The sequence below is a fragment of the Cyanistes caeruleus genome, chromosome 8 (assembly GCF_971803275.1).
Source record: "Cyanistes caeruleus chromosome 8, bCyaCae1.hap1.1, whole genome shotgun sequence".
Taxonomy (NCBI): domain Eukaryota; kingdom Metazoa; phylum Chordata; class Aves; order Passeriformes; family Paridae; genus Cyanistes; species Cyanistes caeruleus.
Window position 1 is genome coordinate 14,078,071 of NC_141708.1, and position 19,723 is coordinate 14,097,793.

At 60.2% G+C, this 19,723-nt stretch overlaps 4 protein-coding genes across 8 annotated transcripts; 3 read left to right on the forward strand and 1 right to left on the reverse strand.

Annotated features, from left to right (window-relative positions):
- Positions 1-106: 106 nt before the first annotated feature.
- ANKRD2 (ankyrin repeat domain 2) lies at positions 107-3,913 on the forward strand. 4 transcript variants are annotated; one of them, XM_086901318.1, is made up of 9 exons: positions 107-1,354; positions 1,738-1,851; positions 1,931-2,092; positions 2,268-2,375; positions 2,553-2,651; positions 2,881-2,979; positions 3,114-3,212; positions 3,490-3,588; positions 3,655-3,913. In XM_086901318.1, exons 1-9 carry the CDS (start codon positions 1,286-1,288, stop codon positions 3,895-3,897), a joined length of 1,092 nt encoding a protein of 363 aa, XP_086757444.1. In that variant the 5' UTR covers positions 107-1,285; the 3' UTR covers positions 3,898-3,913. The 4 variants fall into 4 exon arrangements, 3 of the variants coding, with proteins under 3 accessions (XP_086757444.1, XP_086757443.1, XP_023785489.2); XM_023929721.2 differs by having other exon boundaries at positions 992-1,354; positions 3,678-3,871; XR_015290246.1 differs by having other exon boundaries at positions 2,268-2,651; positions 3,068-3,212; positions 3,678-3,871.
- A 725-nt stretch (positions 3,914-4,638) lies between these two features.
- On the forward strand, positions 4,639-7,634 carry HOGA1 (4-hydroxy-2-oxoglutarate aldolase 1). The gene is made up of 7 exons (XM_023929720.2): positions 4,639-4,935; positions 5,551-5,679; positions 5,760-5,887; positions 5,998-6,132; positions 6,305-6,401; positions 6,523-6,656; positions 7,221-7,634. The coding sequence occupies exons 1-7, from the start codon at positions 4,707-4,709 to the stop codon at positions 7,368-7,370; spliced, it is 1,002 nt and encodes a 333-aa protein (XP_023785488.2). The 5' UTR covers positions 4,639-4,706; the 3' UTR covers positions 7,371-7,634.
- A 71-nt stretch (positions 7,635-7,705) lies between these two features.
- On the reverse strand, positions 7,706-11,451 carry MORN4 (MORN repeat containing 4). 2 transcript variants are annotated; one of them, XM_086901334.1, is made up of 5 exons: positions 11,236-11,451; positions 9,504-9,601; positions 9,260-9,374; positions 9,070-9,179; positions 7,706-8,950 (listed from the first exon to the last, which is right to left on the reverse strand). In XM_086901334.1, the coding sequence occupies exons 2-5, from the start codon at positions 9,568-9,570 to the stop codon at positions 8,802-8,804; spliced, it is 441 nt and encodes a 146-aa protein (XP_086757460.1). In that variant the 5' UTR covers positions 9,571-9,601; positions 11,236-11,451; the 3' UTR covers positions 7,706-8,801. The 2 variants fall into 2 exon arrangements, with proteins under 2 accessions (XP_086757460.1, XP_086757461.1); XM_086901335.1 differs by having other exon boundaries at positions 9,504-10,153; positions 11,236-11,367.
- Positions 11,452-11,666: 215 nt separating this feature from the next.
- Positions 11,667-19,144, forward strand: PI4K2A (phosphatidylinositol 4-kinase type 2 alpha). Its single transcript, XM_023929254.2, has 9 exons — positions 11,667-12,248; positions 14,802-15,002; positions 15,247-15,378; positions 15,464-15,617; positions 16,115-16,176; positions 16,638-16,737; positions 16,996-17,129; positions 17,420-17,479; positions 17,612-19,144. Exons 1-9 carry the CDS (start codon positions 11,682-11,684, stop codon positions 17,771-17,773), a joined length of 1,572 nt encoding a protein of 523 aa, XP_023785022.2. The 5' UTR covers positions 11,667-11,681; the 3' UTR covers positions 17,774-19,144.
- The last annotated feature ends 579 nt before the right edge of the window (positions 19,145-19,723 follow it).

Consider the following 19,723-nt stretch of genomic DNA (forward strand, 5'->3'; position numbering starts at 1 on the left):
CAGCTCCCGTGTCAGAATGGGCACAGGGAGGTCAAGGGGTAGCCTGGATGTCCCAGCTCTGCTCCCTAGTGCCACCCAGACCCTGTCCTGCCAGCCTGCCAGGACCCTTCCCCAGCATTGTCCCGTTGTCATTCCAGCTGCTTCTCCACCACCTCCATTTCCTGGTGCTTCCCCTCTGGAGGTTTAAGCTTGTGTCTGCCCTTGAGCTAGGTGGGACAGTCCATGGAGGGGACCAGTCCCAAGATGACCTTCATGGCCACCATGGCCTGCCCTGGTGAAAATAGTGTCTCTCTGCTGTGGGAGGCTGTCACACCCATGGGGCAGGGCACCCAAGGATGGCCCTGGGAAGTGCCCAGGAGGGTAACAGTGACGTGTAGCTGTCTGTCCCTCCCCCAGGTCCTGTGCATGGATGGTGCCCAGCGCATTAACTGTCCCAGCACAAGGCAGTGTTGGCCTCATCTTACAAGGGGGGAGTGCTCAGGAGGGTTGAACAATGTTGCTGCTGCTGGGAATAGCTGCCAGCTCTGCCTGCTGGCCCCATGTCAGGCCAGTCTCCTGCTGCCAGGCTGCCATGTGCTGTGGGGGAGGCCAGGCAGTCTCAGGGACCCTGGCAGGGCTGCTCGGAATGTTCCACACCTGAGGTCATCCTCTAAAGCAGCACAGAGGGGCCATGACTCCTGGCATCCCATGCTGCCTGCTGCTGGCTGAAAAGCTTAAGGGGACCCCTTGCCTCCCTTTGGGGTGGGCAGGCTACCCCCCGGATCCCTGCCCTGTCCAAGGTGCCAGGAAGCCCCAGGCAATGTTGGTGGCTGCTGCAGCATCTGATTGCACAGAGATGGGGTGATGGAAGCCATGGGAGCATCTTGCTTGCCCAGGGTGAGTGACGCAGGCATAGGTGCCATGCCTATGAGGTGACCCTGGATCTGCTGAGCCTCTTTTGACTGGCTGTCACAGGTTCTGCACACTGCAGCTCCCCATAACAAGCACAGGTGTCCTGGTCAACCCAGGGTGTGTGTGGGGGGGTCTCTTTAAGAGAGTGTGGGGCTGGAGAGGTGAGTCAGGGCCACCAGAAAGCAGGAGGGTGAGCTCATGGCAAAGCTGCCCCAGTCATGTGGAGCAGCCACAGCTGTTGGTGCCCTTGGGCTGTGGGACAGTGGGGCCAGCAGCATAAAGCCCCACGGCCAGCGAAGCCGCCGGCAGCACCAGGAACCAGGACTAGGAACTCCCTGCCCGTGGTAACAAGAAGAGGACACATCCTGCACAGGACTGTGCACTGCAGGCAGACATGGAACTGGATGTGGAACGGGCCAAGGAGCTCATCGAGCAGAAGCTGGCAGAGGAGGAGAAGGAGGAGGTGGGTCCATAGGACAGGGGAACCTTTCTGGGCTGTAGTAGGAACCCCCATTGTACTCTGTCCATCCTTAGGGATGTGAAGAGGCTGGCACCGACCTTGCCATCCTGGGGGATATATGAAAGTGTCCAAGGGCTCTCAGGGGGATCAAGTTCCCAGCCCAGCAGCTCTAGCCCAAGGGGCAGAACTGAGCGGCCAGCAGGTGCCCAGCTTACCAAGCAGGGTGGGCAGGCAAGCGCAAGCCCAAGGGCTGCCAAGCATCCTGCAGACCTCAGCAGCAAGTGGAGCCATGCCCAGAGCCACCTTCCCCAGCAGGCTGAGGATGGAGGGAGTGGGGCTGCTCTGTGCCCAGACAAGACCATGCAGCAGCTGCTGTGCCTCTGCAGAAACTCAAAGGGGATGGTGCACGGGAGCCACCGGCCGTGGAGCGGATGAACACACCTGAGCTGGAGGAGGAGAAACGCTGTGGCCCCAGGAACTGGAGCCTTGAGGCCATCAAGGTGAGTGGGTTGGGGTGCAGGGTGCCCAGGGGTGGCTCGTGACAGACAAGTCAAACGGGGCACTGTGTGTGCTCACCAGGGCCAGGAGAAGGTGCGGAGGAGTTCAGTGGATCTAAGGCGGGAGATCATCGACGTGGGGAGCATCCAACGACTCATTGAGCTCCGCAAGCAGCGCCGGCAGCGCCGGGCAGAGCGGGCGGCCACCCCCGAGCCCACTCCACCACCTGAGCCCCTGGAGATTGTACGTCAGGGGGTCCCAAGATGTGGGAGGGGGGCTGCTGGCATAGTTGCTGACCAGCGCCCTGGTCACCCTGCCACTCAGAAACCTCCCTGGGGAAGCAGGGCAGGGGGCCCCCATATTGTCCTCTCTCCTGCACCCCTGTGTTGCCCCAGCTCTGAGCCTGTCCCATTGCCAGGACGGTCCTGTGGAGCCAGAGACCTTCCTGCGGGCTGCTGTCCAGGGCAAGATGCACATCATCGAGAAGTTTCTGGGAGATGGTGGCTCCCCTGACACATGTGATGAGGTAGCATCCCTGACAGCCACTGATTGCCCCCCACATTGTGTCATGCCACCAAGTCCTGCAGCTGTGCCCACCATGCCTGTGGGTGAGGGCTGGGAGGCTTGGCACAGGGCTGGGGGTACAACCAGACTGGGCAGGGGAGGATACATCCATCCGCCAATGTGCCACCCCGTCTCCCAGTTCCACCGCACGGCCCTGCACCGCTCCTCGCTGGAGGGACACATGGAAATCCTGCAGAAGCTGCTGGACAGTGGGGCCACTGTTGACTTCAGGGACCGGGTGAGACTGAATCCTGCTTCCAGCTGCACGCTGGTCTGAGCATCTGGGTGTATTGCAACTAGAACTACAGCAGCACTGGGGACTGTGCAGTGGGGCAGTGCTGTCCCCATCACAGAGGTGGCTGCAGGCAGGACTCTGCCAGCTCACCTCAAGCACAGGGACCTTCTGGGGCAGGGGACAGACACAGGGTAGGGGTGTCCCCCACCATGACACAACGCTGTATGTCCAGCTGGATTGCACTGCCGTGCACTGGGCCTGCCGGGGTGGGCACCTGGATGCTGTCAAACTGCTGCAGGACCGTGGGGCAGACCTCAATGTGAAGGACAAGGTGAGCAGGGCAGAGCAGGTCACAAGGTTGTGCCAGAAGCAGGGGCATACCCTGGAGTATGAGAGCTGACCCTTTGCTGGGTTAGCAGGTGTGGGTCCTGATCCCCCCTGATGTCCATCTCATCCCCCCTCAAGCTGCTCAGCACACCCCTTCATGTGGCCACCCGAACTGGACACCCTGACATTGTGGAACATCTCATCCACTGTGGGGTGGATATCAATGCCCCAGACAGGGTGAGTGCTGCAGCCATGAAGGCATCACTGGGGGGCAACACTGATCCCCCTCCCTTTGCTGACCCCTCCAAGGGCTTCCAGCACCTACAGTAGGGCACATCTGGACACACACAATCCTGCCCCAGGGTGGTTGCAGCCACAGCCAGGTCTGGGACAGGAACAGTCCCCCTTATCCATGTCGAGATTGGTGTGCTGGGGGCTGGAGAGCAGTGCTGGGGACAGGCAGAGGGTCCTTGTCCCTGGACTACAATCTCCAGTGAAGCTGTGTCTCCCACAGGAAGGCGACACAGCGCTGCATGATGCCACACGGCTCAGTCGCTACAAGATCATCAAAACACTGATCCTGCATGGGGCTGACATGATGGCCAAGAATGAGGTGAGTGTGTGGGGCCAGCACCGAAGCCATTTGCTGCCCCACCATGTTGCATCATCCTGTGCCCAGCCTCTCTCTGCCCACTCTTGCAGGCTGGCAAGACCCCAACAGACCTGGTGCAGCAGTGGCAGGTGGACACACGTCAGGCGCTGGAGACCAAGGAGCAGCCACAGGGGGAGATGGAGGTCCCTGCATGATGGCACCAGGCAGGGCCAAAGGCTGGGCTCAGCTCCAAGGAGCAGGATCCAGACAAGACTTGTCTGTGTCAATAAAAGTCGGCAAAGAGCAGCATTTGGCTCCAGGTGGCTTTGAGGCTGGGCAGCCTGCACTGGGGCTGACGGGCCTGGGAAAGCTGGGTTATCCTGGGACAGGGATATCTGGCAGCATGGTGAGCCCTGCCTCCTATCACTAGGACTCAAGTACTGGTGACTCCAAGTGGTTCAAGGACAGGACTCCTCACTGCAGGACATCCTGATTGCTCACAGTCCTTCAAAGTCCCACCTGGGCAAGCTGTGGGAGGAAAAATACATGGAGGACAGCTCAGCCTGAGTCCATGTTGTGCTGGACTCAGCACAACAGCTGGAGGCTGGGGCTGTGCCAGAGAGCAGCAGCTGTACCCATCTGGACAGCCACTCTGTGCGGTTGGATGGCTTCTTGTCTTTCTGTCTTTCCTGCTGCAGCCATGGCTGGGGAACATGTGGTTCCTTTGCACACATGCTGAAGTGCTCACTACTCCCTATATGGAAATGCTCACACTCAACCGTTTACAGGAGACCTTACACTGACAGCCAGATCAGGTGATCCCTGACCAAAGCCCTGGGACAGCTTGCACTGCCTGGTCCCTCCCTGGTCTTGCAGCCCAGCCCTGGACGAGGCAGAGGGATGGCTGCCAGGGTTGGCAAGCAGAAGGGAAAGCATGGCCGTGGTGACCAAAGCTCACCTGGAGGGGCGCTGAGCTCCTTGCAGCCAGCTCCTGGAGGGGGAAGAACATCCTGAGCTCATCTGGTACCACCCCCCATGTCATCTGCCCAGCAGGGTTGCGGGTCCCTCACGTGCCCGGTCAAACATTAACAGCCCTTCGGCGAGGCAAGCAGCACAGCCAGCGGCAGCAGCCAGCCACCATGGCATTCAGCACCCGCCTCGCCTCCTTCCTCCGGCCTGTCCTGACAGCTCTGCACTGGGCAGCCCCCAGGCAGTGCCGGGGACTCAGCACCCCCCAGGGATCAGAGCCCTCACTCAATCTTGGGGGTATCTTCCCACCCCTCGCCACCCCTTTCTCACCCACGCAGGAGGTGGACTATGCCCAGCTGGAGGGGAACCTGCGCCGCTATGCCAGCATCCCCTTCCGAGGTAAGCACTGCTCACTGTCCTCCATGCAGGCTCCAGTCAGATCCCTGCCTGCCACAGAGGCTGTGTGGCAGCATGCAGGCAGCCTGCCAGCTTCCCAAGGGTGCTCAGCCTCCAGCTGGACTTTGCTCTGGGGCTGGCAACCCCTTGGGTCACCCACCTGGGGCCCTTTGCATGGCACGTGCCCAGGCACATGAGTGTGTCCTTGCACACCCCCACCACATGCCAGCACATGCTTGCACACACACTCCACACATGTGCAGGCTTGCATGCATGTTCCACACATAGCTACAGGCTTGAACCTATGCACTGCACTCCTGGGCACCCTCTCAAAAATTCATGGGATATTTATCTGTCCATTGCCAAGGATGGGTAGATGACAGGAGACCAGCTGCAGAGGAGGCTGTGGCCTCACAAGGATTCTCCCCAGAGTCTCCTCTCTTCTGACCAGGAGGCTGGGACTGCAAGGATATAGGTAGGAGGAGAGGGCATGCTGCAGAGCTTTGCCTGGGTGTCAGCAGCAGAGAAGGGAGTGAGAGTAATAGGGATACATGACAGTCCTGGCACCCTTTTCATGTGCCTGAGCCCTGCCCTCCCCTCCCCACATTTGTGTTCCAGGGCTGGTGGTGCTGGGCTCCAATGGGGAGTATCCATACCTGGCATCCCGTGAGAGGGTGGAGGTGGTGAGCTGTGTGCGCCGGGCTCTGCCCAGGGACCGCTTGCTGCTGGCTGGCTCGGGCTGCGAATGTGAGTGCCTGTGTGGGGGGCAGTGCAGGGGCTATGTGTCCCCCCCTGGGGCACTCCTCACCCCTTTGCCTTCTCCCCAGCCACCCAGGCCACCATTGAGCTGACAGTCAGCATGGCGGAGGCAGGGGCTGATGTGGCGCTGGTTGTGACACCCTGCTATTACCGGGGGGCCATGACCACTGCTGCCCTGGTCCATCACTACACAGAGGTGAGCCATGTCCAGTGCCTGCCAGCAACTCCAAGTGGGGCAGCAGGATACACACCTTCAATGTATCCCCAGCCCATCCCAGCTACTGATATCTGCCTGGCTGCCTGCAGGTTGGCGATGCATCCCCCATCCCTGTGGTGCTGTACAGTGTCCCTGCCAACACCGGCCTGGACCTGCCCATGGAGGCTGTCATCACCTTGGCTCAGCACCCAAATATCATTGGGATCAAGGACAGCGGTGGGGATGTGAGTGGGGCAGGACTTTCCCAGGGCTGCTTACCACCAAACCTGCACCTAAGCTGGGAATGGGGACCTGGGACTTGCAGCCCTTCCCTGGACCCCAGGGCTGCCAGCAGGCACCCTGCAGCACGGGGGACTGGGTGATGTCTGTCCCAGGGCATAGCATGTCTCTCCCCAGATCACCCGCATGGGGCTGATGGTCCACAAGACAAGGCAGGAGGATTTCCAGGTGCTGGCAGGATCAGCCAGCTTTCTGCTGGCAAGCTATGCCGTGGGTAAGTGCAGCTGCCCATCCTTGGCTGGGGGCACTGGCAGGGGGAGGCAGGTGAGAGGCCGGGAGGTGCTGGGTAGGCACAGCATGCTGAGCTGGCTGCCAATGTGTCCTGGTGTCTCTAGGTGCCTCTGGGGGTGTGTGTGCCCTCGCCAATGTTCTGGGTGACCCATTGTGTCAGCTGGACCACCTGTGCCGCAAGGGCCAGTGGCAGGAGGCCCATGACCTGCAGCACCGCCTCATTGAGCCCAACACGGCGGTGAGCAGGCAGAACCCCTGGGATGCTGAGGGGAGGGGGTGCCGGGCCATGACAGAGGCAAAGAATGGAAGTCCCTGGGGCTGCAGTGGGTAGAGGGATGGTTCAGGGGGACAGCACCTTGGTCAGAGAGTTGAGATGGGCTGGAGGTGAGAAGGTGGGAAGTGTCAGCCCTGTCATATTAAGAAACATCCTGTCCACTGGCATCAGGCACTGCCTGACCCTCCGTGAGAGGCTTGCTGGCTATTTATAGGCAGTAGTGTTTGTGGGGGAAGAGCTGCTCCTTCCTGGGCCCCTCATCCTACTATGGAGTGGCCTTTCCCTGCTGCAGAGCCCAATGTGCCACAGAGCTCCTGTGTGGAGTCCTGTGTGAGTGTGCTCTGCACCCCCACCCCACAGTGGGCACTTCTTGGAGTGCCGCAGCCACCTCACACTCTGCCAGCCTGGCAGCCCCACATGGGGAGGACAGGAGTGATGGCAAGCAAAGGAGAAGAGGCTGCACAGCAGAGCCCAGAGACCATGCTGGCTCATGGGAGGCAGAAAGCCTCCATGCCCTCCCTCCCACAGGTCACCCGCCGGTTTGGGATCCCAGGGCTGAAGAAGGCCATGGAGTGGTTTGGCTACTACGGAGGTCCCTGCCGTGCACCCCTGGCCCCTCTGAGTCCTGCCCAGGTTGAAGAGCTGAGGAGCACCTTCAGTGCCAATGGCTGGTTGTGAGGTGCTCTCCATCTGCCCCTTCCCACACCAGGATGGTACAGGAGTCAGGGACCCTGGGAACTGAGGACATTCTGGGTACACTGGGAGGTGGCCAGGAGAGGGCCACCCATGTTACTCTTTCCTGTTGGACAGGGCTGCACTGGGAAGAGTGGGTAAAGGAGGGCAACCCCAGGCCAGCCTGCGTCCCTGCCAGCCCCCAGGTCCTGTTGTCTGCCTGGGAAGGGGTGGGTCCTGGTGGCATGAATAAACCTGCCGTCTCCTCTCTGTCTGCAGTCCTGTCTGTGCAAGGCCCCCAAGCCATCCCTGCTCCCAGCAAAAAAGACATGGCACAGGTGTTTGGCAACATGGTTTACTCAGCTGAGGCCCGTGCAGGCAGCAGCACAAGGCAGGGTCACAGCAAGGCACGGGACCCGGTGTAGGCAGAGACTGGCAGGATGGGCACGGCCCCTGCAGCCCTGCACTGGGCAATGAGGGCTGCTGGGACCCCTGTGCACCAGGGGTGAAGGTGAGCATGCAGTGGGGAGATGAAGGACGCATGTAGGGGGCAAAATGGGGAACTGTGTGCCCCCTGCCTGCCCCTTTGCCATACCTCTATCCCCTCTCACCCTGCCCAGGCCTCCTGCTCCAGCCCTGGCACCCCCAGGCAGACCTGCTCATGTACCTCATTCTCGGTTCCAGCTGACCCTTCTCCTTGCTCACCATTGCTACCATCCTTCACCAGCATGCAGCAGACATGTGCCAGGCTGAGCATTCCCCACTCCCTCTTGGTGAGAATGCTGCTGCTGCTGTCCCAAAGGCAGTGAGTGGATGGGTGGATTGGCACAGGGATGAGGGGAACATAGCCCACAGACTGGCCCTGAGAGCAGACTGGGGTCTTTGGGGACACTATGTCACCATACCCTGGGCATGCAGGGGAATGGCCAGTCCCCCAGAGCTGAGGGTGCAGACCATGGTATGCCCAGGGTGCCCACCCTGCCTCCAGACCAGGGCAGCAAAGTGAGCCAGGAGCTGCCCCTCTGGGGGCATGCGGTTCAGTCAGCAGCTTCCAGCCAAGGCACCCTGGCAGTGGGGACAGGGACCAGCCTCTACCCCCGTGCTCCATCCTTTGCAGCTGGCTAGCAGCCGTAGTGGTCCACAGTCTTCCTGGGGGGAAGAGGGGCCAAGCTCCTGTCACCCTGTCCTTCTGCTGCTCCAGCAGGTGCCAGGGCTACAGCCAGAAAGAGAAGGCACCTCGGCTGCCCCAGGGCACTTGGGTGGAGAGTGAAGGGCCCCACCCCCTGCAGCGGTAGGGGTTCGGCAGGAGGAGGCTTGGAGGCGACGAAGGGCAGGGAGGCACCCAGCAGTGCCACATCCCTTCTCCAGGACCAGCAGGGCCAGCCAGTGCCCAAGTAGGGGGGTCCCTGCTCTGGTGGAAGGGGGTGTGGGGCACCATCACGCTGTCAGGCTGTGGGCAGACTTGGAGGCACCCTGGGCCCTCTGGATGATGGCCGTGCACTTCTCCCGCCGCAGCAGCTTGTTGTTCTCAAAGAAGCCCTCGTTGCGGGGCACACCGTGGGAGCCATCAGGGAAGGTCAGGAGACCTGGGGAGGGAAGGGCTGGGACTGAAGAGGAAGGGAGCTGCACCTGCTGGGGATGGGGCCAGGAAAGGAGGGACAAAGCGGGAGATGCTGGAAGGGGCCGTGCAGATGCCAGCACTCACCGAAGCCGTACACGCGCCCGCCTTTGAACTCGCCCTCAAAGGTCATGTTGTCACAGCGGGTGAAGACTCCAACGCCATTGAACTTGCCCTGCACAAACTCCCCCTCGTACCTGTGTGGGAGGATCTCCTGAGGCGGCAGCTCCCCATGGCAAGTGGGAATGCCCAGGGAGGTGTAGGCAGGAGTGCCCACCTGGAGCCATCGGAGAAGGTGAGCACGCCGCAGCCGTGGAAGAGCCCGTTCTCAAAGTGCCCCACGTAAGCAGTGCCATCAGCAAATGTCAGCTGTCCGATGCCGTGCCTGCGACCTAGGTGAGAGCAGAAATGGGCAGCACTGGACAGAGATGAGACCTGCCCCAGTGTGGAGCTGGGGCAGAGATATGGGGTTTGCTTGTGCCTCAGCACAGGCGGCACCATTCCCTCAGGCCACATCTCACCTTCTTTCCACTCGCCGCGGTACTCCTCCCCGCTGGAGTAGGTGAAGGAGCCTTTGGTGAGGGTCATGGCAACAGCCTCTGGCACAGCAGGACAAGAGCTGGCAGGGAGAGGCACAGAGAGTTGCTGGGCAGGGAGAGCAGCTCGGCTTGCCCAGAGCACTTGCATCCTCTCAGCTTGCAGAGCTGAGTCTGTCTGCCCTGGGGACAGCTCTGCTAGGGCACAGCACAGATGAGGAGGTGACCCCAGGAGCACAGCTGCCCTGCCCAGACTCTGAAACCCCAGCCGCCTGGTTCGGGTTGCTGCCCGCCCCACTGCAGGGCTCAGGGAGATGTGAGCCCATGGGGGTCACAGCCCTGTGAAATGTGAGTGAGTGGCAGGAAGAAGAGAGTGACAGGAACTAGCTGCCGTTGTCATGGCACTCCTGCAGACCCCCAGAGGTCCTGCTCTGTGCAGGCTCAGGCCAGGGGCCACTCTCAGCTTTGCTGGGGCAGTCCCAGGCAGAAATAAGTGTTTTGGTGAGGAGATGCTTGCTAGATTGTGTTCAGTGGCAGTTCTTCAGGAGAGGGAATGGAGAGCTTGTGGGGTTTCCAGATTCAGCGTCAAGAATGGGCAGACCCGGCTCACCCCCAGGGATGAGAGAACACTCCTCCTAAGAAGGACAGCAGAGATAGTATCCTGGGGCTTGAGGGCTTTGCTCGGCTACCGAGGGTTTGCAAACTTGACTGCCAACAGCAAGCAGCTCCAGGAGCCCTACACACCTCACTGAGCCCTGCCACGTAGCACAGCTCTCCCCAGCACACAGGGAAGGCACCAGAATGGAAACAGCCCCGCAGGTGGGCTGGGCGCTGCCTCTCCAGCAGCTGCCGGTGCTGCTCAGGCAGTGCCAGCGACGGAAGGGGCTCCCAGCATCTAAGCAAGGTCTGTCTGCTTACGGCCGGCTGCCTATCACCCCAGAGGTGGCTTCTGAACCACACGAACCAGCAGGACGCGGCTCTCAGGAGCACAACAGGAGCTTCCCCGGGCTTTGTGTCCAGAGAAATGGCCCCAGCCAAGGCGAACAGCGACTGAACAGTGCTCTCTACTGATGGGAGGGACCGGGAGCGCATCGCCGGCTCCCACCCTGCAGCCCGCCCGGCCATGCCAGGCGGAGGAGACGGTGCTACCGCGGACTGTGAACTCGGCCAGCACGGCCCGTGACACTTAACCCGAAGGACGGCACTCCACGAGCACTCCAGCCTGCCCAGCGCCCGCTGTCACCACCCGGAGCCCGCACGTACCGCGCCCGCAGCAAGCAGGGGCAGCGCGCCCAGCACAGCCCGAATCGCACAGCGGCCGAGGGGAGCATGGCCCCACTGAACCACACAGCCCCGGGCAAAGGCACGGACATCCTGCCCGTGCCACGCACCCGTGGGAGATACGCGCACACCCCACCTGGGCAGTGTGTCCGGGGGCGTGACCGCGCCCACGGCTGATGCACCCACACCCCGATGTACCCATATCCCGCCGTGTCTCTGTCATGCACCCACATCCCGATGTGTCCGTGCACACACACCCCGCCGTGTCCATGCACCCACGGCTGATGCACCCACACCCCGGTATGTTCATGCACCCACGGCTGAAACACGCACGCCCCACCAGCGGGACACGCGTGGCGATGTTCACGGGCCCGGTGCGTGCCCAGGAGCGGGACAGGCGGGGCGGGCGGCGCAGGGACGCGCGGGCCGCGCTCACCTGGCTCCGCGCTGTCCGCCTACACCGCTCCCCACCAAGTCCCGCCGAGGGGCGGTGGCCGCCACCGCCCCTGCCAGCACCCCGCCCCGCCGGGCGGTGCCACGGCGCCAGCGTCCATCCCCACTCGCCGTTGGCTGTTTCCACGGCAACCGCTAGCAACGCGACTGCTCATTGGTCAGCTGCGCAGCACGCCCTCGCCGGCCGCCATCTTTGTGTGGGGCAAGGCGCTCGCTGCCGCGGGCGTGGCTGCGGAAGGGCAGCGCCCTCGCCCTGCCGCCATCTTTGCAAAGGGCAGCAATGGGCACGGCCGCTCCACAGCGTCCATCTTTGTGTGGGGTACTGGCGCCAGCCGCCACGACGGGTGTGTGCATGGGGCGAACACACCCTGGCCTCCCCGAACGAACGCTGCGAGCCGCGAGAGATTCCGAACTAGCCTCAGCGGTATCATGGCCGCTGCTGCCCACGCTGTTCCGGCCGCGGCGGCCGGGCTGGGCGTGGCGCGACGGGGGGCGGAGCAGCCACTGGGGTGTGGCGGGGGGCGGAGCAGCCCCTGGGGTGCCGTGACGCGAACGGAAGCGGAAGCGGCAGCAGCGGTACGGCGGGGCCGGGCGGGCGGCGCGATGGACGAGACGAGCCCGCTGGTGTCTCCGGAGAGGGCGCAGGGCCCCGACTACGGGCTGCCGGGGGGTGCCGTGCGCGCCCTCCCGCCCGCCGCGCCCCCGCCGCCCTCCCCTCCCGGCTCCCCTGGTGGCCGCGACCGCGAGCGGCAGCCGCTGCTGGAGCGCGGGGCGCGGGGCCCGGCAGCGGCGCAGGCCCAGGCGCAGGCCCAGGCGGCGGCGGCGGCAGCAGCGGCAGCGGCGGCGGCCGCGCAGCGGGAGCGCAACGACTTCCCCGAAGATCCCGAGTTTGCCGACGTGGTGCGGCGGGCTGAGCTGGCCAGCGAGCGCGGCATCTTCCCCGAGCGCATCTCGCAGGGCTCTAGCGGCAGCTACTTCGTGAAGGACCCGCAGGGGGTGAGCTGAGCCTAGCCCCGCGTGGCCGACCCAGGCGTGGAGCCACCCCCGTAGCTCCGGAGGCCTGTGGGATGAGCGGCGCTGGCCGGGAGTGACCGGGCGCGGAGGGCTGGTAGGAGCGGCTGGAGCGGCTCTGAGCCTCCCCGGGGAGAAGTACAGTGGCACCAGCAGCGAGAGTGCGGGGCAGCAGTGTCCAAGTGCTGATTCAACCTCTTCTGTGGCTTTGTGCCCAAAGAGGAAGGGTCACCCCCTCCCGCAGGCGCGTGCATCAGCATCTGAACACAGTGACTCCAGCCCCAGGGCTGTGACTCTATGGGCTGGGCTGGTTTTGGCCTGTATTTTTGCACTGAGTGAGATGTCTTCTCTGTGGCTGTGTGGTTGGTGTAGTGGAGACAAAATCCTTGTAGCTGGTCCCCTATAGACCTAGTCAGCTGTGTGGCAACTGTCTTTGTGCCTCTGATGGGATGAGTGTGCAGCAGTCTGGCTTGTCTTGTGACCTGCTGCTCCTTGCCCAATTACTTGAGCTGTTGCTGTTTCCTGTGACTCCCTTGCCACGTGTGTGCTGGGATGCTTCCAGGGAAGCAGGAGTGGAGTGAGCTCTGTGGTCTTTGGTGTGTCCTAGTTTTCCCTCTCTGGGTGAAAGCTGGCTCCTGGAAGCTGTGCCAGGCAGTTCCCAGCTCAGCTGATGGCATGTGGGGAAATACACACTTGTGCCACCGCCTGGTCCTGCCTATTGCCCAATATGAGACCTGGAGTGGGCAGCCAAATGAGCTGCCTGGGGATTGCAGGTTGGAGGCTGCCTGGCTGTAGGAGACCCAAGCTCAAGGACAGCTGCTGGAGCATGAGCACGAGGACCCAAAGTCTGCATACTGCTGGCATTGTCAGCTGGCAGGTCTCTCAGATTATCCTGCTGTTGGCAAACATGGTATGTGACTGATTGCTGTGATTGCTGCCCAGAGTTACCAAAAACATCCCACTGTTGGCACAGGAGTGCAGCACATAGATATTGTGGGCAGCAGGGGGAAGATTTTGGGGTGGGGGGGTGGATTTTTCACTTTGATTATTTCCCCTGAGGCTACCTGGGCCTGAGCTGTTCCAGTTGGGCTGTGCTGCTCAGCCCTGGTGGTTATGATCACCCCACTGCTGGCTGCTCCTCTGTGCCAGCCAGGCTCCCTTTGCCTTGCTGCTGGCACCAGGCAGACTTGTTTTCCCTGTCAGTGCTGCTCTCAGCACAGGTCTGTCTGGAAGGTGATGCTGTGCTACCAGGCCTCTGGTTTCTGCTTCCTCGCTGTCCCTGCCTGGCTGGGCCTTGCTTTGCTGGACTGGTTCCATGGAGCACAGGGCTTTGTGCTGCCAGAGCTCCTGACAGGCCTCTTTGCAGGCTTATAGCCAAAGATGGGTTTACAGTCGTGTGACAGCCATGTGGGGCTGATGGGGGTGGGATTACCTTCCTGCCTGCCGAGGGGAAGTGGCTCCACCATGTGATTTGGACACGGCTCAAGTGATCCTGTTTCCTCAAACCTTTTCTTTCTGTCTTCCTGGTGGACAAAACATTGGTTCTGCTTGCTCTGGCCTGGCTTTTGGCCCCTGACAGGCTGAGATTGCATTGAAGTTCCCTGCTGAAGCACTGGGACTCATATTCTACTTCCACATTCTGGCAGGAGCTCAGCTTGGGGAAGTGACGCCCACCGGGGCCAGGGCTAGCAGTAGCCAGGAGGAAAAGGCCTGGTTGCATGTGCTGCTGAGTCACCCCAGAGCAGGGTCTGCCAGCCCCCCGGGGATGGCTGACTTGTGGGGACAGGTGGCCATGCTTCCAGGTCTTCTCTCATCTGTGTGCCATGGCAGTGCTGGCTCAGTGGTCGTGCAGTGCCCTGCACAAGGCTTCTGTGCCCTCTGCGGCACTGGGGTACCTATGCTGCTGTCCCCACTGTTGGGTTGGTGTATGCGAGGCTGGATTGAGGGGCTGGGACTGGTGCTGGTACCAGCTGGTGGCCAGTTTGGAGCTGCCTTCTCATCCACAGTGTACCCAGAGAGTCAGCCCTTCTGCTGGACCTCCCAGCACAGGGCCCTGGCTCCTCAGGTGTCCTGCAGGTGCTTGGCTGTTTTTCTCTGTTCAGTTTGGGATCACTTCTGTTCAATGGAATTTTGAGCTAGGGCAGGGATTGCTATCCCTGTCCCTTTCCTGTGTGGACATAATGATCAATGATGAGCAGTAGCTCTCCCCAGCCATCCAAAGGTCGCTGGAATGAGACTGATGTGTTTACCAGGAGACTGCATCATCACTGGTGTTTTTTGGGACACATGTTGGGTATAAAGGTCTCTGTGCAGCACCCTGCTCTTGTGGGATGGAGTACTGGCTGGAGAGGGGTTCTTCCTAGCTCTGCCCACCTCCCTCCCAGGAGCTGAGGGGTTTTGCCTGGTCCTGGGAGGCTGGTTATTATCCTAATGAAGGGCAGTTCTGGACCTGTTCCTTAGTGTCCCCTCTGTGGGTTGGGGAAGGTGTCCCAGCTCTGCCAACTTCCTGGACTCAGCTCTCTTCTCTCCCACACACAGAAAATCATTGGTGTCTTCAAGCCCAAGAATGAGGAGCCATATGGGCATCTGAACCCCAAGTGGACCAAGTGGCTGCAGAAGCTGTGCTGCCCATGCTGCTTTGGGAGAGACTGCCTTGTCCTGAACCAGGGCTACCTGTCAGAGGCGGGTGCCAGCCTGGTGGACCAGAAACTGGAACTCAACATTGTTCCCCGCACAAAGGTGAGGGACAGCTGCTGGGGTCTTGTTCTGGGGAGGCTTTTGTGTGCTTCCACACAGTCCTGCTTGCACCTTATCTTGTAGCACTACTGACCTAGGAGACTGAGCTCAAGACTAGGACTGTTCCTGCTCAAACCATGAGGATCCTTGTGCTGGGCAGAGCTGTGGGAAATGCTGTGTCTTGGTTTTATTGGGCAGTTCTGTGACTTGCCAGAGGCCCCTGCTGACTGTACTCATATCCCTCCAGGTGGTGTATCTGGCCAGTGAGACCTTTAATTACAGTGCCATTGACAGGGTGAAATCCCGAGGAAAGAGGCTGGCCTTGGAGAAAGTGCCCAAAGTTGGCCAGCGCTTCAACCGCATTGGTCTGCCACCCAAGGTAGGGCTGCAAGCCTTCATGCCTGCCTGTTGGCGCCTCCCTGGCCTCTTGCGGACTTCTGTAATGCAGCCTGTCCTTGCTTCAGGTGGGCTCCTTCCAGCTTTTTGTGGAAGGCTACAAGGATGCAGACTACTGGCTGCGGCGGTTTGAAGCTGAGCCGCTCCCAGAGAACACTAATCGGCAGCTGCTGCTGCAGTTTGAGCGGCTGGTGGTGCTGGATTACATCATCAGGAACACAGGTAGGGCCACCTGCCTGGCATTGGATGCTGCCTGCTCCTTTGTGTCGTACCATGGTGGAGAGAGGGGAGGGAGATAGGGCAGGTGGCTTTTCCCTGCACCCAGAACTCGTATTCCCTCAGCTGCTGCCAGGTTACACCTGCCTCTAGGCAGAGTGCAGCTGCTGGACTGCTCACTACTTGAGGATCCAGGAACATCCAAAAATCCAGCACCCAACTGTGCCCCTGTATCCCATTTCACACCATGTTCCTGAGTTTCTGCCAGAGTGGAAGGGATTGAGGTTGCACTCTGGGCTTGCAAATTGACCTTTCTCTTGGGAGCTGGTGATATGTGGACCTCTAGGGCTGTCTGTGAGGGACTTGACTTGCAGCAAGTTTAAGGGCTCTGGGAGTTTGTGCATAAGATGTGTCTGTCTCACTTCTGGGTGAGAGGAAGAATGGTCTTCTGCCCAGCGTGGTGCAGCCCTGGTGCTGACACAGCTGGTTTTATCTCCCTGCAGATCGGGGCAATGACAACTGGCTCATCAAATATGACTGTCCCCTGGACAGCGCGGGCACGCGGGTGAGTGGCGGCTCCTGGGCAGGGGCAACATGGGGAGTCTGCACCTGGAAGTTGCCCACTTGGCAGGCAGGACAGGAATTTCCCATCTGGCTTGGGTTTCCAAGTCAGAAAAGGCCTGATCTGGTCTCCTGGGCCTTTTGTTTCCATTTGCATTGGTGGTTATGGCCTAGTGGGACTTTGTGAGGATGCAGCTGAACTCTGTGGGGGAAATGCTGGGGAAAACTAATGGACCTGGACTTACTGGACCTTGGAGTGAGGCCTGGAGGAGAAACAGCTTTGTCCCCCTTCCCACCCAAAGCAGACTGTGTTTTCCTGTGGTTAAAGAGCTGTGCTACAGGCAAGAGGCTGCTGTGCCTTTGTGGTAGCCAGGACAGAGATCCTGACAGTGGGGCTGTAGGGAGTAGGAGAAGGACTGTTCCTGCTGGGAGGACCTCCTTGTGATATGCTTCACTTCCTTCCAGGACACCGACTGGGTGGTGGTGAAGGAGCCCATCATCAAGCTGGCTGCTATAGACAATGGTTTGGCCTTTCCCTTGAAACACCCGGACTCCTGGAGAGCATGTGAGTCCCTCAGGCTGTGCCAAGGCACCATGGCAAGCCATACAACTCCATGCCTGGGCATACTCCTCAAGGACTATAGAGAAGAAGGCTAGGGGTTGTGCCTCTGCAGCTTCTGGATTCATGGGCAGCTCCTCAGCAGAGACTGTAGAAGGCAGATGCTAGATCTTGTGTTCCAAATGCAGGGAATCTGGCACCCAGGGGCATGTGGCACCATGTGTTGCTTTCCCCTATTCTAATGCCTCCTGCTTCCTTCCACAGATCCGTTCTACTGGGCATGGCTGCCCCAGGCCAAAATCCCCTTTTCACAGGAGATCAAGGACCTGATTCTTCCCAAGATCTCAGACCCCAACTTTGTCAAGGACCTGGAGGAAGATCTGTATGAGCTCTTCAAGGTGAGCTGGAGGAGTGGGTGAAGATGGAGGATTGGGTGAAGATGAAGGAGGAAAAACAGAAGTGGTGTTGGGGATCTCCCTGTCAAGGTTGCAGGGACAGAAAGGTGGTCAAGCTCCTGACAGTGTTTCTGGGCTGAGGCACAGCAGGGTTATCCTTCTGCCAGGAGCTGAAAATTCATTGTGGGAGAAAGAAACTCAAGGGGGAGGAGCTTACTTGGGGAATAAGCATCTTGTTCACATCATGAAGCAGTGGGTGGATCACATTGTGTTCTTTGCTCTCCCTCTTGCAGAAAGACCCTGGCTTTGACAGGGGACAGTTTCACAAGCAGATTGCTGTCATGAGAGGCCAGGTAAGCTGTGCATAGGGAAGACAGATGGGTGAGGTAGGAGGCCTTGTCCTGCCTTTGTGGCAGAAAGAGTGCTGGAGTGCTCTCTGCTGCTCTGGCAGGGCAACTCAGGCATTGCTTTGTTGTGCCATACAGATCCTGAACCTGACTCAGGCGTTGAAAGATGGGAAGAGTCCACTGCACCTGGTTCAGATGCCACCTGTGATTGTTGAAACAGCGCGTTCCCACCAGCGCTCCGCCAGTGAGTCCTACACACAGAGCTTCCAGAGCCGGAAGCCTTTCTTCTCATGGTGGTAGCTGTGAGAGCCCTGGGCAGGGCTTGGCCACCTTGGACTAGCACTGCAAGAAGAGTTGGGCCACTGCTGGTTCCTGTGGCTGGGACTCAACCTTCAGGGTAGAGCGAGCAGATGTGGCTGGAGGAACCTGCAGCTGAACTGGAGGAGCCAGGCAGATTGGGCATGGTCCCTCCCTAGCTCCATTGGAGCTTGATGCCCTGCCAGGGGGAGGTGTGGGAATCTGCCAGGAACTGTGGCATGGCCGGGACCCTGCCCCTGCCTCTGTTCCTTGGCCTGCATGTGGTTCTGAGCACCCCTGCTTGGCGCTGGGATGAGCAGGTTACCTAAGCCAGGATCCGTCCAGCCCTTTACACCAGCCACTGGCCCTTTTTTTTCCCCACCATGCCAGCTGCTTGGCTGGGAAGGCCTTTAGCAGGTGATACCCCCTCCGTTTCCCTGAGGGTGTGCTGTACTCCTCCACTGTCCCTCCGGTGCCCCAACCCCGTGCACGCTGCTTTCCTCAGGGGGAGTTCCTGCTGCCCACTGGTGTAGCGGGGACCACAATGAACGGCTGTTCTCTGGCTAGAGGCTCGAGGAGGGGACATAAGAGGGACTACACATGGGACTGGCTTGGGTGCAGTTAGACACTAAGGGGAAAAAGGTGCTGGCTTGTCCCTGTGAAGAGCAGGCGGCTTTGCAGAGCTCTCCCTTGCGAGCTCTCCCCTTCTGCCCCAGTCCATTTCTCCTGCCTGGTCTCCATGGCTGCTCTCGCTTGACTTTTTCCCCTCTCCCAGCAAGCTCCCTGGCTGCTGTGCAGCCAGCATGGTGCCAGCTTTGTCTGTGCCTAGGAACCCTCTGAAGGGCAAGGGCTGCCAGGGAAGGGCTGGAGGGCCTCTTCTGCCACGTGGGTGGGAGCACTGGGGGGCCAGCATGGACTCCTGGCTGCCCTGAAGCTGACAATCTCACAGTCCTGCTGTGGGTGGGGGAGGCGGTGAGCCCCTCTCTCATCAGCAGCTGCTGAGCTTGTGTTGTATAAAACAGCACCAGGGCTGCTGCCTGCACCTGCTTGCCTTGAGCTGTGACTTCTCAGGCTGCTGGGGGAAGTCAGTGTTGGGTCTTTCTGTCCCGTTACCCTATCTTTGGAGAGTGAGTGGGATGAAGGCAGGTGAACCCGGGAAGGCAGAGCAGCTGCTTTGTCTCCTGCAGTGGGGAGGGGGCTCAGCACTGGCTGTGTAAGCACACAGGGGGCAGCAGTGGAGATCCTAACTCCCCAGCCAGGCCCAGCTGCATTTGACTGACCCAAAATGTATTGTTCTAATGCACTGTAGAAATGTATGTAATGTATTTAAACCATGCAACCGTCTGAATAACAGAGCTGCCATTCAGCTGGCTACATCTGTGCCTCTGCAGCATCCTAGAGCAGGCTGGGGCTCTTTGGCCCATGGCTGGTATCCATATGTACCTGCACAGGGACACACTAGTCTCCTGCAACTGCTGGAGCTGCTGCAGGACAGAGTCCCTTTCCTGTCTGCTCATGCTGAGCATTGAGGACAACCAGCTGTCCAGGCTGTCCCTTGGCATCCTGTGTCTGCAGGTCCTGCTCCAGTCTCTTCTGGGTTCAATGGGTCTTGGAGGGAAGCTCTGGAAGCTGGAATTGAGGCTATCCAGCTGCCACTTCTTCTCGGAGTGGCCACATTCAGAGTTCAGGACTGCTTCCTGCAGTTGCTTTTCCTCCTTCAGCCACAGGACCATGGCCTCGAGCTTTGCTCTTTTGGCAGTGAGGCTGGATACCTCCTGCATCAGCTCCTCCAGCTTCAGAATATCCCCCATGACTTCTCTGTTCTCCTGAGTGCTACACTCCTCCAGCTTGGCCAGCTGGTCTTCCAGCAGAGAAATCTTTTCCTGGAGCATCTCTGTTATCTCTTCCAAGCATTCCTTCTCCTGAAGGGCATCATGTAGCTTGTTCCTCAGT